At 53.7% G+C, this 17,010-nt stretch overlaps 7 protein-coding genes across 7 annotated transcripts; 4 read left to right on the plus strand and 3 right to left on the minus strand.

Annotated features, from left to right (window-relative positions):
• Positions 1-547: 547 nt before the first annotated feature.
• POSPLADRAFT_1048016 (hypothetical protein) lies at positions 548-6,012 on the plus strand (the record flags this gene model as incomplete). Its single annotated transcript, XM_024479417.1, has 7 exons — positions 548-920; positions 1,162-2,031; positions 2,119-4,074; positions 4,196-4,377; positions 4,427-4,523; positions 4,586-5,257; positions 5,321-6,012. The coding sequence occupies 7 exons, from the start codon at positions 548-550 to the stop codon at positions 6,010-6,012; spliced, it is 4,842 nt and encodes a 1,613-aa protein (XP_024337405.1).
• Positions 6,013-7,529: 1,517 nt separating this feature from the next.
• On the plus strand, positions 7,530-8,388 carry POSPLADRAFT_1148647 (hypothetical protein; the record flags this gene model as incomplete). The annotated part of the gene is made up of 4 exons (XM_024486206.1): positions 7,530-7,599; positions 7,654-7,708; positions 7,825-8,239; positions 8,281-8,388. 4 exons carry the CDS (start codon positions 7,530-7,532, stop codon positions 8,386-8,388), a joined length of 648 nt encoding a protein of 215 aa, XP_024337406.1.
• Positions 8,389-8,885: 497 nt separating this feature from the next.
• POSPLADRAFT_1058779 (hypothetical protein) lies at positions 8,886-9,465 on the minus strand (the record flags this gene model as incomplete). Its single annotated transcript, XM_024481080.1, has 2 exons — positions 8,886-9,380; positions 9,430-9,465. The coding sequence occupies 2 exons, from the start codon at positions 9,463-9,465 to the stop codon at positions 8,886-8,888; spliced, it is 531 nt and encodes a 176-aa protein (XP_024337407.1).
• Positions 9,466-9,849: 384 nt separating this feature from the next.
• Positions 9,850-11,020, minus strand: POSPLADRAFT_1040663 (hypothetical protein). Its single transcript, XM_024477777.1, has 4 exons — positions 10,891-11,020; positions 10,694-10,817; positions 10,346-10,631; positions 9,850-10,282 (listed from the first exon to the last, which is right to left on the minus strand). The coding sequence occupies exons 1-4, from the start codon at positions 10,986-10,988 to the stop codon at positions 9,927-9,929; spliced, it is 864 nt and encodes a 287-aa protein (XP_024337408.1). The 5' UTR covers positions 10,989-11,020; the 3' UTR covers positions 9,850-9,926.
• Positions 11,021-11,120: 100 nt separating this feature from the next.
• Positions 11,121-11,761, plus strand: POSPLADRAFT_1183155 (hypothetical protein). The gene is made up of 3 exons (XM_024488980.1): positions 11,121-11,318; positions 11,378-11,486; positions 11,540-11,761. Exons 1-3 carry the CDS (start codon positions 11,181-11,183, stop codon positions 11,659-11,661), a joined length of 369 nt encoding a protein of 122 aa, XP_024337409.1. The 5' UTR covers positions 11,121-11,180; the 3' UTR covers positions 11,662-11,761.
• Positions 11,762-12,003: 242 nt separating this feature from the next.
• Positions 12,004-14,540, minus strand: POSPLADRAFT_1148763 (hypothetical protein; the record flags this gene model as incomplete). Its single annotated transcript, XM_024486221.1, has 7 exons — positions 12,004-12,285; positions 12,340-12,663; positions 12,720-12,775; positions 12,834-13,028; positions 13,161-13,377; positions 13,427-14,380; positions 14,439-14,540. The coding sequence occupies 7 exons, from the start codon at positions 14,538-14,540 to the stop codon at positions 12,004-12,006; spliced, it is 2,130 nt and encodes a 709-aa protein (XP_024337410.1).
• Positions 14,541-14,915: 375 nt separating this feature from the next.
• POSPLADRAFT_1035134 (hypothetical protein) lies at positions 14,916-16,865 on the plus strand (the record flags this gene model as incomplete). The annotated part of the gene is made up of 2 exons (XM_024477065.1): positions 14,916-15,117; positions 15,202-16,865. 2 exons carry the CDS (start codon positions 14,916-14,918, stop codon positions 16,863-16,865), a joined length of 1,866 nt encoding a protein of 621 aa, XP_024337411.1.
• Between the last annotated feature and the right edge of the window lie 145 nt (positions 16,866-17,010).

Here is a 17,010-nt window from a genome sequence, read left to right on the forward strand (position 1 = left end):
GCCCTGGACTTACTTAAAAGGGAGGATTACATAAGAACGTGACAAGGTTATGTTTCCCTATCCGTGACCACAATCCAATGGGAACTCCGACAACGATGACTACCAACGAGTTGCGCGATTGAAGTGATACTGCTTGCGTGTATCTTGCAAAAATTGTACCACATACTATGTTTTCCAAAAAATTAACACCGCAGAGACTGAGAGGTGAGCTTGTAGGTCTCACTCGGATCACGCTGTAGTACGCTTCAAATAACGCCACCAATATTGTCTGCCCAAATGCCCTCTCTCCGGTACCAACCACTCAACATCCACCAGTGATCTTTAACACTGCACCCGAGGTTCTCCTGTGTAATCAGCTCGCCTGGTTCGTTATCTGAGGCCATAGCGCGTCCTTATAGATTCCCCCATTGCTTTACGGCTGGGCCGCATTTCCCGGATTCCGGCCATTTAGTCATTTCACCTCTGCGGCTTACACGACTTCCTCGGTCACACTCGGACCCTACCTCTCCCCTGCAGATCTTGTTGCTTGCCCTCTTGAACGCTGGCCATGGCGGCCAGACTTCATGCTGTCCCTCAGGATAATACTGGCTCATCACTCCTGGCCCAATTTCCTCCGACTGTAACTCTAGACTCTCCCGTTCTTGCTTCATCTATAACTCTTCCTGATCAACCTGTGGTTGCCTACTATGTGTTCTCCGGCTCGCCGTCCACAAACGCGGCGGATCACCTCAACCTCATTGAACTTGCGCGAAGGAAGGTGTTGGCACAGAATGTCAACCGCGGTATCCTTGACTCGCTCTTGCCAAGCGTTCATATCACCAAGGATGCCTCCAAGCTGTACGTATTTGGACTTGCGTCGCAGGACGTACCTTCTCCAACGAGTGCTGCTCTTGCGGCGTTACAGTTTGAGGGCTTATCTCGTGAGTTCAATTCGTTTCTCACTCGCCTTGTCTTGCCGATGCTTCGCCGCCGCCGGAAGCGACCCAGATACTGTCTTCGCAGAAGTTGAGATGTGTACAGAGCATCCACGGCACTTATCTCAGGAGAATGATGCGAGACATGCTGGGCGTCTATTCTCTCGGCATCGTTTTCATAGCGCCTATTTCATTGATTCCTATCCTGTCCTCAGTATCGCTGATAACCACCGTGTTTTCTTTACAGTATCTGATAATTCCACGTTCACGACAAATTCTATTTACCCATGTTCTGCCGCGTGCTCTATTCAGACTGCTCCGTGCCCCGAATGTCTCAAGCCATTCCCAAAGACGGCGCGGTCCGCTTCTTCAGCTGCACATCTACTCCCACGAAAACATCTCCGCATGCCATTCCATCACTTCCTGAGCGCTGTGCGGGATAGGCTCATCGACGATATAACCGAAACCTCGAAGCTGAACCCGAATTCTAGGCAAGCTATAAGGCTCAAGGACGGCTTCATCCTTGGTCCTGCGGCTGCATCTTCGGAATGGAGCGCCGGTTGGGAGCATCATGCGCGGAGCCGTCCTCTGGTGTTCACCCATCTTCAAGTTCATCTATCGCAAACACCCTTTTCTGCACGACTTCTTATCCATCCCGTGCTAAGGCCAACGTTCTATTTCCCTCTCTGTGCTACGCTACCAGTTCCTTCGGGTACACCAGTCGTTCTGCTTCCATATGGTATACCCGCGTATTACCTGAATACGTACACTGGTCCCGCGTCCGCCTTGACTGCACCGTTCAATGATGCTCTCGTCGGTTTGGGCGCGGGCGAATGGAAAGGCGCTCATACGAAAAGACACGTGCAATCCGATGCTAGTACGTCGTCTACGACTTCGTGCGATAGGAAGGATCCTTCCTATATCATTGCATGGCTGGCTGTTCAGAACAAGCAGGGCGAGGATAAAGGCATGCCTATCATCTGGCCAGCACGTCTCTGTCTATCGTACCACCCGAACTCACCGTCCCCGCATGCGCGCACACCCCTGGCCTACAACCCCGAGCTTCCGGCGCAGCTGCAAGCATCACCTCCACCTCCACCGCCAACAATACCTCAGAGTTTTGCAAGTTTCAAAACTGCGCTCTCCGTCGCAACAGATCCTAAGGCACGAGCCGCAACTCCACAACCACCCTCCGCCCATCTAGAGCGAGACCCGCTCTCTACACCCATTTCCCGCCGGCCTCGCACCGTCACGTCCTCGCCAACAACGGAATCCCTACGTGCTTTCCGAACGCTGACACTCACCGCGAACCCATCTCCCCGAGATGTAAACAAGGTTGCTTCGGAAGTGAGCGGTTATGTTGACTCTGTCGCCAAGGAGCGCGAGAGGGAGCGCGAGCGATTGAAACGAGAAAGGGAAGGGACTACCACCCGCGGGAGAGCCACAAGCACAAGTGGGCCTACGTCTACCTCAACTCCGTCTGCTGTTGTGGACCAACCAACCCCGGGTTCTTCGAGCGTCACAGCTCCTCCTCCAGAGGCTATGGTCGACATCGCACATGGAACTCCGGCGGCGGAAGATATTCTCATGGACGAAGACCTTCCCTCGTCGCAAGACTCGACGGACTCTTTGTTCTCACCACCTGCCGGTGAAAACACGCCTCCTCCAGATGATGTTATGCATTCCTCCTCGGATTCAGAGGTGAAAGCGGAGCGAATGGACGTGGACACAATGCCTATTCCCATCGAACCGGCCCCGCATACGGATGTCTTGTCGAATTTTGATCCGTTCAATGGTCTGGACGCATCATGGAACCAGCCGTCCAACACATTCCTCGACATGGGATATGACATGGGTTTTAACATGAACATGGACTCGCTAAGCGAATCGCGTATGGGCCGGATAGGCGATGGTGACTTCGACATGGACGAAGGGTTCGGCGATTTCACGGACGAAGATTTCAGTTTCTTCGACGCCCCGACAACGCAAACCCGTTCTGTGCCGATTCCTGTTCCTCCTATCAGACTAGACAATACTATTCACGTCAACGAAGGTTTGACTCCTACTGCAGGGGCTGCGTCGCTGGGATACTCACCACATCCAATTGGTGACGACCTTTCCGGTCCGGGACCACCTGTTGCGGCAATGTCACTGACATCGTCATGGGCATCCAATCTCACAGAAGCATTAACACCCCATCTTGGCGATGTTGTGCCACCTGCTCCAGAACTGCTGCCACCGTCGCCCTCGAAGACACCATCTTCATATTCGGCGCCTGCCACACCCGCTGTGCAGTTATCAGATGGCTTCGGAGCAGACGATACTTCTATACCAAGCGGTCCGAGAATCTTCGACCCCATTCCTTTTGCCCCTAGTCATAGGATTGCCGACGGTAAGTATGCTGTTGGGAAGTTCGCATTGGCCAGTCCGAACAACATGGAAGATACGATGGAGACTAAGCTGTTCCCTTCCTCTGCGCCGTCTGCATCAACAGGGTGGAAGTGGAAGTACGGTCTTGCGACGGACCCACGGATTGGCGTGATGCGCAGACTGGTAGGGATGAAGCGGAAGGTTCTGGGACAGGGCAAGAGAGAACCCCCAATGTCGCCATCTTGGGTTCGGGAACATGAAGACTGGGAAAGCAGCACGCCGAGCCCCTGGGTTCAAGATAGCAAATCGGACGGCGAGTCCGAAGACGATGAGCCATGGGTGGACGACGACGATGCAGCCACTATCTCGCGTCCCTCAACGCCTCCACCATCATACTTACCTTTGGGTCCGACTTTACTACAGACTCAGTTCCATCACTCACGGCTCTTGCCTCTGAGTTCGCCTCTTAGACCCCCAGGTGCTGTTGTGAGCAGTACTCCATGCAGCGCCCATCCGACTTCAGTGCCTACGCCTGTCTCTCCAGCTGCTATTTTAGGAGCGGCATCCGAGAAGTCTAAATCGCTGGAAGCAGCAGCACAGTTACTAGCAGCTGAGATCGTCGAAAACCCGGTATGGGCAGATGCGTGGCGCGCAAACGCTGCTGTCTCGATGGCCGCATCCAGCCTCCCTGTGGACATATGGCATGTCGACGTCAACAGAGTAGCCACACTCCTCGATAATGTCGGGCCAACACTGAGCACTGGGACGCTCCGTGCAGTGTACTCTCCAGGTAAGCTATATGAGCGCGCTGTTAATCACCGGTCGCTTAGCAGTTCCTCCCGTAGATTCCAGATCTGGCGAGGAGGATGCATCTGATCCTCTTGTTCTGTTGCCTCCACCACTGCTCACAGTGTGCAAGTCTGATGCTATTGTTCAGGTCATGCCGACTGCTTTGCGATTCTGGGAAAAGTTAGGCTTAGGCCCCAAAGCTGGCCTAAAGAATGTTACCGCCTTCGTCTTCTATGAAGCGGGAGGCCCAGAAAGGGAGTCACAGATAGCTGCTTGGATAGATCAAGTTTCAGCGACATACTCCGTATGTTCAGCCTCTATTACGATATATCTGAAGCTGACCGTGAATACAGGCAAGAAATTATGGCGGCCATGCCGTGGGGGTGTCTACTAGTTGCTCAAGGCCAGGGTTGGTTCCGATACGCCTTGATCAAGTCAAGAAGACTTTGGGTCAGTTGAGTAGTGGTATCATGTTTATTGCTGTGCTGATTGTGCTTCAGTCAATTTCATAGGGACTTTACAGCCATCTCCACAGGATCACCTCGTCTTCTATATCATTACCCCGTCATCTACCAGCGCACCTGCCTCCTCTACCCTTCGGCCATTGTTCTCGGCCATCAAGCGTGCGCTCAAGGCATATCCGGACTCTGGAATCCTCTTTCATCTCGTCCCGGAAGCCCACGTGAATGGTGGGCTAGACGATCCGAACGTCGTTCATGGAGGACTCGAGATCCTTGTCGCCAGCGTTTATGATCGCATTCTACAGCCAGTGGAACGAGCCATGTCGAGGAGACTATTTGATCTGACTCCTCGCACTCGTGCATGCTTCCATGCCCCAGCATTCGCCTTAGCAAGTGGTTTCTCCGCGATGACAAGACACAGCGGTCCACGAGTGAGCTATACGCTCGAATCGCATCCTAGCTCTCTCGATGTTGTGGATCGACATACCCTGCTGCATGTCGGATATCGGATCTCTTCGTGCAGACAATGGCTGCTCGCATCGTGCACAGATGAACGAGGGGATGAATATGACTGGGGGGCCTGGCTGCTTCCTGCGGAGTCTGTCGAAAGTTTCATTGTCTCTCAGATCTGGACTTTCACTCAAGCGTTTGCGGGTCGAGCAAACGTGGAATGGAGGGTTGGCATCGCTAAGGTGGGAGCTATGGGGGAGAACGAACTCGAAGGTGCGTGATTTTATTATTATCGGGGTTGAGATTGTTAGACTAAGCGTGCATCTCCGGACTCAGCTTGGGTAATACACCTTCAAGACGTCATAGCAGCCGCAGCTGCAGCGCCTCCGATGCACATCTCGCTCCTTGTCGTTGAATACGAGAACACTTGGACACTGGTCCCACCAAGCGGCACGCGAACGATATTTGGTTTGCCAGTATCGTCGCGTCCGACGCCTCGGACTCCCTCAGGATCGGTTTTGGGAGATATGACTTACAAAACATATGCAGCGTTTCCTGCTCTGGATCTCACATATGTTCCTGCACTGAACTCCGCCTCAGCCGTCACTTCCACGTCTTATCCGTCGGACAAACCGTATATTCCAGACTGCGAAGAAGACGAACTTCCTGCTCATCAATACTCTCATCCGCGTGCGCGCAGGATGAGCACGTTGATTCACGTGCCAACTAGTAACGATCACACTGCGATCTCTATGGTACATGTCTATCAACTGCATTCAGTCATCTCTCCACATTCTTCGGTGACAAGATCGGCAACAGTCACGACTGAACTCCTCGACCAGAATCTCGACGCTGTGGAGAGTTTTGACGACGCAGCTCTGCATGACATCGTGCACAACTATCACGCTTTGGCAGTTCTGGCACGGATGAGGTGGCGCGCACCTGTCGCTCCTACTTTGCCATTCCATTTGGGCGCATTAGAGATGATGAGAGCAGCTCTGGTGGGAAGTCCGTCAACTGACTCATGAGCTTACTGTGAGTGTATGATGAAAGCCTTGTCGCGATCATCTCTCATGGTTCGACCCGAATCATTTCAGGTATATATGTAATTATAAGAACATTGCGCATCGTTATCATGGACTCCATGTGTTGTATTACTGATTTGGTGATGCTCATCCTCTTATCTATATCCGCGGTATAATACCTCATGGTATATTGGCTCAGACCATCCATTCATTTTTGTGTATTCTGGAAAGCCTCGGTAGACTTTACAATACATTGTTGCAATCATACCATATTTCCAGCTGTCGACCGTTCTACAACATCCGTTTACGCTGTGATAGACCACTTTACGCTGAAGGGAACAGTTGGGATTACTCAAGAGTCGTGGCTGCGTATGCGGATCCATAGCTCTCCGATAGCTAGGTAATGGTAATTGCTCTTACATCCGACTGCTCGACTGATTGGACCCGACATTCCTCTAGATGCAGGTGTTGCGAATGGACTCATGCAGTGCACGAATTCCCGGGCTCCTAGCGCTAGGTCGGTCGATCAGTGGTTACGTCACTGGTTTGTATGTTCGGCACATTTCACAGATTCTAAACGCACAAGCGGTGCTCCCACAAGCTCCCGACCCCAATTGACGATTTGGACGGCTTTAGGTCATCGATCGGGCCAAAAATACCTCGGTGTGTCCGGATTCGCGATTACCATACTGACAATGGCCCGTGCATAGAAGTATGGAACCGCCGGTGGTGTCAAGGGGACTCCGCGTATCTCTCAATCGCATGACAATGCAAGGGGCGAAGGCCGATTCCCCGGAACAACCACCAATTTGCGCCTGGTGGTGAAACGATTGCTGCGGGCTTACTGTCTCAGGAATTTCCTTGTGAAGCTGCCGTCGTGAGTATTACTCTCGAGAATCAACCAAGACATGTATCACATTCGCCTCGTGTTCCCTCTCAGCAGCCATTCTTCAGCATCTCAAATCGCGTCTCAGGTGCAACTACTAATGACCCTTCTGTGCTTCAAGAAGTCTCGTCTTTCCTGGTAGCATGCCACTGGAAGAGCCGTCCCATCGGTCTTGGTGACTCCTCGAAGACTACCTCTTCTGCTTTACCGTGACGTTTTGCACAAGCTGGTCGGATGTGCACTGATACCATGAGGTACACATAATCCTCCGACCGATCTGTGCGCTCTCTGCTGCGAGAGGCTGACGGTGTGGCTGACGGTGTGGCTGACGGTGTGGCTGACGGCGCGGCTGACAGGCATGACAGGCAGGATCGACGTGCTCGATCTGGACACACCGAGAGCGCGACTTGCGTGGAGCAGAGGCTGACGAAGTTGACGTTGAGCCAGCAGCCGCATGGCAGTCAGCCGCCTCTGAATTCAAGGTATATAAGACCCCCCCTCTTACTCTTTCTCTCCTCACCCCGGCCGGGTTATTTGCTTTCGACTCGCTTTCGGTTTGCTTTCGACTTGCTTTCGGGTACGTCTGCCTCCTTCCTCCTCAACTTCATGTTGGAGTGGTCTCACGCCGTCTGTTATGTCCAGACGTATGTCGCTGCCGCTCATTACCTTCCCCGATCAACGATACCCTCACATGATACTGACACGTAAGTCTTGCCACACACTCTCGGATGATGCGTCACTCACTCTGCACCATATAGCACCAACGCGCAAGCCCGATCTGATCAATCGACGCAAGCGTTTCAAGTCACAAAGGTATGTCTGCTCTCAACTTTGTCAACTCACATCGGCTGACATCATCCTGCAAGACACCCTCCCGACAGACCTGGCACGTCTGTCGAAGACCGCTCACCCTGTGGAGGTCGCCACAGGATGGACGGTGTCGGCGAGCAGCCAACTCTCCGACTGATGATCGACGGCCAGCACCTGCACCCCGGCGTGGTTGCCCGGGACTGCAGGGCCTATGTACGAAAGGACACTGGCGACACAGCTAGACCACCGCGCGCCTTGGAGGTCGCCTCGGATGCGCGGCAAGTCGCCCTCGGGCGCGAAGTTACGGCCAAGACCTGCACCCCGGCGTGGTTGCCCGGGTCTGCGGGGCCTTTGAGCGAAAGCTCTCTGGCAAACCAGCGAGACCACCGTGCGATGGGGAGGTCGCCTCTCTGCGCGGTCCCATGCGACGGCCAACACCTGCACCCCGGACTGGTCGCCCGGGTCTGTGGGGCCTCTGAACGAAAGCTCTTTGGCGAAACGGCGAGACTACTGCGTGCCGGGTCGGTCGGCTCGGTGCGTGGTCACATGCGACGGCCAACACCTGGGGTCCGGAGTGGTTGTCCGGGCTTGCGGGGCCTATGGAGGAAACTCCACTGGCGGAACAGCAAGACCACTGCGCGGCGGGGAGGTCGCCTCGATGTGCAGTTATATGCGACGGCTAATACCTTCAGCTCGAGTTGTCACGGTCGCTCGGGACTGGAGGGCCTCTGGGGGAAACCTCATTGGCGGAAGGCGAGACTATGTCACGGCCTTGGGTTCGACGATCGGCCTGGGGCGGTGGTGTCGTCCTCACGGACGGACAGTGACGATCAGAAATACAAAAACCATACACATGTGGATTGCTTCATCTTCGATTTGTATTGTGTCATTTTGTATTCTCCTTGCGACGGAATGGGTATATTGGATTCTCATGCGCACACTGCACTGCACCCTTCACGAGGGGCCATGTCCATATCCTTAGTGATTCAAGAAAGCCGGCGGAAGCCGTCATCTGTCAATCTGCGGGAAAGGTATTCAATCATGTCACATCAACTGAGGATTTTGTTGTGCATTTTGAATTCAGACCTGGGCAGCCGTTGATATGCCTAGTAAACATTCTCCGGTGCGCCGAGGACATACGAATATACAGGTTCATTTAAATTCCCCAACCCACGTTCCCTCAATCCTGGATCTCCCCAGCATCCACCTTCTGCAAATACTCCTCGATCACCTCTACAATCACCTCGTGGTCCTCCTGCATCGTCAGGCCGCTCACCACAATGACACCCACGATGCCCTCGACGCCCTTCACGCGCACGGGGAAACCACCTCCGTGAATGGCATAGTCGCCGCCACGCGGACCTAGCTGGAACTTGGCCGCGAACGCCGCCTCATCACCCTTGTACTTGTTGTGCAGCGCCCAGGTGCTTGCGCCCCAGCGGAGCACGGCACGGCGCTTGCGCGCCACCCAGATGTCGTTGTCCGGACCCGTGCCAGAGCCCGACGCTGCGTGGAAGAGCAGCTGGTCGCTGTTCGCAAGCGTTATGTTCACCACAGCGGGCCTTGTCGACCCGCGCCGGAGGCGATCGCGCAGCAAGCTACCGAGAGTCCAAGCCGTGTTGGCGGTGAAGCGGGTGAAGACGCAGCGCGCCTCCTCAGCGGCAATGGCCCCAAGCTGTATGCGATAAGCGGGTTGAGGGATAATATCAACGATGACTACGCACATCGGTTGGGGGAGCACGGATTGGCACGAGAGACATAGTAGCTTTTCAACGACTCCTGCTCGAGGGAAGGAGGTGCTAGTACAAGTGGCTTGGCAGCAATATCAATGCACTGCAGGCGGACGGCCGGTGGTATTTATGGTTGGAAATTATGGATGACGAAGCGCGGGATAAGGGATGATCTCGTCGAACATCGTCATGAAAGCGGAAACTACGGAGGATTGGCCTGAGTCTTGTGGCAAATAGCCTCATTTTTGGTGAGAGCACCCGCAGTCACGCCACACCACGGTCCGGAAAGCCGCAGATGCCTCAGTACTCACCAAGGGACGAAACTCAACACTTAAAGAGAGTACGTGTGGCAACACGGCACCTTCAACGGTAAATCACAGCCATGACATGACATCGCTGGTGTCACCGTTCGATGAAAGCTCGAGGAAGGGACGTGTTGCATGGCATGCAACGTCAAATAGTACAGGCTCGCAGTAAATAGCTAGCCCCCTCTACTGATTCTTCTTCTCCGCAGATATGTACCCCTTCGGCGGTTCACCCTGCAGAGGAGACTTGATACTCGAAACCGCGGATACACCCAACATAACCGTCGGGATGAGGACAAAGAACCCGACAAGCAGCGATAGAATCAGCCCTGGCGTGAGCAGCTGATAGCGGGAGAGGATACCGCCGGTTGGGGCAGCGAACGCGCTTGCGCTTGCGCTTGTTGTATTGACGCCAGCGGATGAAGGCGAGAAAGGGGAGGGTGATTGGCGAGGGTGGAGGGATGGGCTCCAGCCCGCGTAGACGACAAGATGCCTCGGGAAAGCCGCCGAGAGAGTATCGAGAGAAGATGCTAGGGCAGATTCTGGCAAGTAACACGGTGCGATTCTCATTAGTGCGCTCACCGCCAAATAAGGAACGAACTCACCATGGCCCGTCATAGCGTTCTTCCGATCTGTCCCTTGCCCACTAACGGCAGGCATGTCGACACATACCACATGCTTCTCGCCAGCATTTCCAGTCACCTCTGTCTGTCCAGGGCTGTAGCTGACTACGCGAGCACCACAGCGCTCGGCAACTGCGTTCGCAAGCGGAGTGAATGGGTGGGATGTACTGCGGGGTACATACGGCAGCTCCAGCGTTGATTCAGCAATGTTCAGAGTTTGCGCCAGGACACCAGAAGGCGACAAAGTACGTAGATCAGAGGCGTGAAGCTTTGTGGATGAGATAGCCATTAGAACTCGGTGACGTATGGCACGGAGTGTTGAGGACTTACACCTTCTTGTGCAACAAGGATGATGGCATCATTGAAGCATACATCGTACTTCGAGAGTATCGTCTCGAGTATGGTCGAAGAGTGTGTCGGTTTCTCGAGCGACCCTGCATACAGGGTGTTCGAACTGTCGTGCCGGATGTGGCCACAGCGTTAACCGTTCAGCTTCAGAATTCAGCAGCACCAACAATGTGGCTGACCTATGAGATGACCATGCTACAATTGGATGTGTGTTTGAAAACGCAGACACGAGAGCGGGTAACAGAGCGAGCACAACGTGCACCGTACGCCGAGCCATCGTATGTAGCAGCTGAGCCAGAGACCTGAACGAGTGCAAGGAGGTTGAGAGACGCCCGGCAATGTCCGTCATTCCTCAAATGGCAACTCTATGCGCTCGACGCCACCTTCCGTTTCACGACGTTCTCCTGTTCCGATTCTTTCGCCCACAAACTCCAGAGATTGGCCATCAAGATCTCTGCACTTGACAGCAATGTCCAACCAAAATACAGCAGCCATCCCACCCCAGCCTCGCGCAAAAGCACTGCGTGCATGTCTGCTCTGCTCGATCATCCAGACACCCGCCGACTTCCGAAAACATGGTTGCCCCAATTGCGAGGAGCTCATGCAGGTACGAGGCCTAGATGTCTGTATGCTTTCTGTCACGTTGAACTCGAGGGAAATATGTAGATGAAAGGGTACCCTGATCGTATTCAAGCCTGCACGACTACACACTTCGACGGCGTGATTGCTGTGATCGACCCGGAGCAGAGCTGGATTGCGCGTTGGCAGCGGACATGTGAGTGTCCCAAAGCTCCTCTTCAGAATCGCAACTATATACCTATTGTGTAGCAAAATACGTGCGGGGGATGTACGCCGTCCGGGTGAAGGGCCGGGTGCCTGAAGACGTCGAAGCTGAGCTCGAGAGCCGTGGGATCAAGTACCGACCAAGAGATCAGTCAGAACAGGACTGAAAGTCTTCCGCCATCTTCATTTGAGGTTTCCCTTTCTATTTACCGCTTGTACCGTCCATATGTGCTCTCATAATCCAGGTGTATCATTAGATTCGCGCAAGTGTTCATATTAGAAACCTGCAAGGTTCTATCATAAGTCGAATGGGACAGTTCACCGTGCGCGGCGTCTTATTTACGTGTGGGCTTCCTGCCAAAATTTTAAATTATGTTGGGCCTATAGAGCCGGGCGGTACCTTCATTACAGCCCCGTGTATCGTGGGCCCAACTCACAACGAGAGCCATACTAAGTGTTCGCGATCATAGTATACAGACTGGAGCTACAGATACAGCAGCAATTACGGATCAAAGCAACTCATGTAGGACCCGGTCGTATTGATGCGGCATATGCGAACTGAGCATATCTCGGGCGAATACGACTTGTCCAAATGCGCGCTCGACGTCGTGTACCTCAAACAACCGCACCTTTTCTTCTCCGCGCCCACTTTGCCTCGGACGACCATCGGCTTCCCGCAGACGGTTAGCGGACTGCAGATCACCGTCACGGAGGGCCCACAGGACACGTCCCGGGGGAAACAGCTGCGTCATGTGCATGTTTGCCTCGAGCGTCTTGCGCATTGACAGAAACTGCAGGAATTGTTGGTTTACGTCCATGTTGACACATTACGCTGACAAACTCACCCATTCTTCGTCTCCTTCGTCTCTAAAGCCAGCCTTCCAGCGTAGAGCGCGCTTCGTGACGGCAGAGTAACCTTCTCCATGGGCCACCTCCGCCTGGCATAGCCATGCAGCACATCGCGTGAGGTCCCTCACGCTCCCAAGCGATAGCCGCGACACGACATCATGGCCATACACGAAGGAAGTAACGAGGCCGGATTCACCCGCAAGCCTAGCTAGCTGCGTGGATGCCATACACGGGGGTGCAAAGCAATATGCTGACACCGAGCGGCGCTGTGGCAATCTGGAATACTGGTGAGTCAGGCGCGTACGCGGGTTGGCCCACATCTGCGAGACTCCAATAAGTGGCAGAAAGCTGATATAAAAATGAGACTTCGGCGTACGAGCGCTAGAAGGGCAGCAACACCAGCACCAAGGCTGTGTCCACATAAGACGAGTGCTGCGAGTGGGCGCATAAGGTACGATCATGATTGGTTTGAAGTAGCTCGAAGTCTTACAGTACCCGCGATTCCGCCTGAGTGCATCTCGCACAGCGACATGTACAGGCTTGCCAGGAGCACCCATCGCTCTGGCCATCTTGAGCATCCCGCCATGCACGAGGTGCGTGGTATGGCTCTCGTCATCCGATTCGGGTCCAATAGCAGGCTCTACGCTTGGTACAGGAACACTAGACATGGCACGAGGCCGCTTGGCTGGACGTGGGGGTGGGGTGGACATGTCCAAGGGGAACGAGCCTGGCATACTCTCCAGCTCCTCCTCAAACTCACTCCAAGGCTCTGCCTCGTATTCGACGGGATCAGGTTGAGTATATGCCCTCTGGGGACGTGCTCGCGAGGCCTTCGGAGTATACAGCTCGAAAGGTGCAGTATCACATGTGAGATCGACGGCAATCTCGTTCAAGCTCATCGTACCACGGATGACCAGCACGACTTCGCGCCGAGCATGGTCCGTGAGCACCCAGAAGCGTGGCATCAAGTTCTCTGTGCCAACAAACGCGGTAGGGGGGCGAGGTTGGGCCTCGGATTGACCGACAGTTGAGGACTGACCCTGTATTATGACTACGAATACCGTGGATGAACCTAGAGCTTACCGTGGCATGTTGTAGGAAGATATCGTGATCGTGTCTCCCCATGAGCACGTTCCACCATGAATATGACGGTTTGCCGGGTTCCGCGGCAGCACCAGTCGCTCCGATATTATTGTCAGAAGATTCCGCTTCTGAAACTCCAACGGCATCGGTAAGCTTTGCTTCCTCCTTGCTCTTTTCCTTTTCAGAGCTAAATGGTACACTGGATGGTTTTGATGTCTGCCATGGAGTGACACCGAAGAACAGTAAGCTCGGACCTCCGTAACCAGCGAGGACCAATTTGGAGAGACGGCGCAGAGTGTGTTTGAGTTGATAATCTGACAAAAGAGAATGTGTGTCCCGGCTTGAACCAGGCGGCGGAGTGGGAGAAGACGCTTCTGTGGCCTCCCCGATATCCGCAGTAACGATCTGACCACCGCGGCCGGGATAGATGGTGTCATTCGTTATATGCACATCAGAGTGTACTCGTTGTCGTGGTGCTGGGGATATCGCATCTGAAGCTTCGTCGTTGACCTCGATCTCCTTCATTACGGCGAACCATTGTCGTTCCTGCCAATCGCTAGTGACGCCCTGCAGCGTTGCCCAGCCTACCAATGCTTTCATAATCTTTGCTAGGCTGTACTTTTCCTCTGGAAGTCCGTCGCTATCGACAGGTTCTGTCCATTCTCTTCGCACGAGTCCGACAAAGCTTGCGAGAGAAAAGCTCGCTTCATCACTCCCAGGGAAAATGGTAGAAAGCGCAGATAGCGAGGACTGTGCTGCGACAAAAGAAGTAGAAGTCAGAGATTCACCTATGAGAATTGGTGCGAGCGCAAGGCTCTCGATAGTTGATATCGCCGTCGAAACTGCCCCACCGAGTATGGGTCCCGCTCCGACGCTACCACCAAAGAAAGCTTGGTCTAACGCGGATCCTGTGACACCCGCGGCGGTGGACGCAATCTCTCTGGTTATCGAGAACTACACAAAGATTTTAACGTAGAAGATTAACATCTGACAGCTTATGCTTGTCGCTTACCCCAAGCTTCGTACCAGCTTTGGCAGCAGAAAAGCCTACCGAAGTTGCTGTTGACGCAACATTCAGGCCAATCCTACTATATTTGTCCCACTTCGAGCTCATGGCATAGAGTAGAAGCCGCGCCGGGTCAGAGGGGTTTACGCAGCTCAAGGAAACTGAGGGCGTAGGTGTGGGCTTCGGATGCGCGACCACCCATCGTGTCACTGTGATGCAATCGTCACGATCACGTGAAATGGTACGCGACTCGTCACACTGTGGCGATATAGGTCACGGTTCTCAAACCTGACCTCCCTCCTCGTAGTAAGTACTAGTTAGGAGCGTTACACCACACCGACTAGTCAAATGGGTCAGCGGCACCAAGTTTACGTCGTCGCTCGCGTCGGCTCGCAAGATTCCAAGCCCAGATATCGCTGTATCGTGGCCTTAAATCACACATGGTGCTGGGGCACTCTTGTCCTGCTAGGAGCGCACCGCTTCATGACTTTGGTCAAGCAGCCGGATAACGCTGAGGTCGTGCGTGAGGAGCTGAAGCGTGTAGGCGGCTCAGATGGGACATCCTCTGCATACATCACATTCCTGCTCAGAATCAGCTGGAATGTTGATCTGGATAATCCCCAAACGCCCTACTGTAGTAGCAACGAATACATCGTGGATACTGAAGAGGACCCAGATGAGATCGGTACGCAGTGATCGCAGTACTTCGGCAATCATCTACTGAATTAGATCGATCTGGTAGACAATAATGATGGCATAACTGTGATAGATATCACACGCCCAGAGTCCCCCACATATTGTTTCGCTGCACTGTGGGGTCTAGAAACTGAGGTTGAGGTCCCCAGTCTCGTCCCTCTCAGTGCTACCCAGTATATTCGCGCTTATTATCCGGCGCTCGACCCTGATCAACCTCAAGATGATGGGGCAAAACAGAAGGAGAGAAACGTATGTCGGGCTATAGGCTTTCTCGCAGGAGTTCCTATGGTCACCCAGGATGTCCTTCACGAGACTTGGCCGTCCGTGTTTCAAGCAGCTCAGGATGCCGATGATCAGGATGATGAAGCGTCTGATCAAGACGAAGCATCAGACGGAGACGCAGCATCGAACGAGGATGAAGCATCCTACGAAGGGGTAGTGTCGGATCAAACATCCAATGTGGACGTCGTCTCTCATGGGGATGGAGGCAGTGGTGGAGACGAAGGGGTGGCCGGAGAGACAGTTGCTATCGAGGAAACTACAGACCATGAGCATGGAGGACTGGGTGCAGACAACGAGACTAAGGGAGACGAAGCTGCCGACGAAAAAGGAAATGTGAGGAACGACAGCCACGGTCGGATTTTGTCCCTCTTCGAGATCAGCCTTAAACCCGCCGTACTACGTGCTGTCGAGACCGACGACACTAGCACAATCGAACGTCTACTCTTGCAGACGGAGACGGCTTCTCGTGTACAGGCAATTCTCCGTGACTCCACACCCTTACCGCCCAGTGGGCTCAATTTGTTGCAGCCGATCCGCGCTGACCTCTCAAAATGGTCCTACACGGCAGAACAACTTGTCAGCATCGTCTCGACATGCAAATCACTCGAGTCATTCAACCTTTCGAATAATCCCAACGTAACTAGTGCTACCATCGAGTCTATCATGGGTGTGGCACCGCCCAGCCTACAGCGCCTAGTGGTCCTGAACTGTCCGTCGTTGGACAATAGCGAGCTATGCGTTCTGATGAGCACCAAACCGGCTTTATTCAAAAACTTGAACGGCTTGATCGCTCCCATTACTATTCAACCATGGTACAGGACCCAGTTGCCGAACACTTTCTCCATAACCACCATCTACCACCTATACCGTAGTGTCCCGCATGTCACACGGGCCAGTACAATGCCGGTCGCTACACCAACGCGCATAGTCCAGTGTATGATCGACTACTTCGCGCCTATTGCGGAAAGTAAGTTTCCGCAGGAAGTATTGGACCATCCCAACATGATCTACGCCGTCTTCAGTAGTAGCAGGGACCCAGTCAAGGGTTGGAGCACTCGAAGCATCAGCGAGCTGAGCCAGGGTAACAGCATGCGGCAAGGTTTGGGCGAAGGTTGGGGGTTCACAATGATCAGCGATCCCCTCGGGTACACGACGCAACCAGCGAAACATCAGTGGGGTTTCGTGCGCTACGTTCCGAAAGTAGCAGGCATACCAGAAGACAACGACAGTACAACAGCGTCGACGGAGCCGCTCCCAGAAAAAGAAATGATGCGTAAAATTGTTGCAAAGTACACACCCGAGATTCACGACCTTCGATCGTTCTTGCAATTGATGCACGAGGAGGGGAGACCAGATGCGCCCGAGGATGCCGTAACAAAGCTCGAATCACTCATGGAGATTTTCAAAGAGACGTGGGGTGTCGTGATGATTACTCCCGAGAAAATCTCGGGTTGACAGCAGCGGTCAATAACGGGTCATGTTTTATGTAAACGATTACCTGACGATCATGTAATATATGCGACTATATGGGCCAGCGTGGCAGGGGACATGAGGTTAGTTCATGCAGCACTCAGCAAAAATTGCGGGAAGACCTAATTGA

This window comes from Postia placenta (genome assembly GCF_002117355.1).
Source record: "Postia placenta MAD-698-R-SB12 unplaced genomic scaffold POSPLAscaffold_10, whole genome shotgun sequence".
Classification (NCBI taxonomy): domain Eukaryota; kingdom Fungi; phylum Basidiomycota; class Agaricomycetes; order Polyporales; family Adustoporiaceae; genus Rhodonia; species Rhodonia placenta.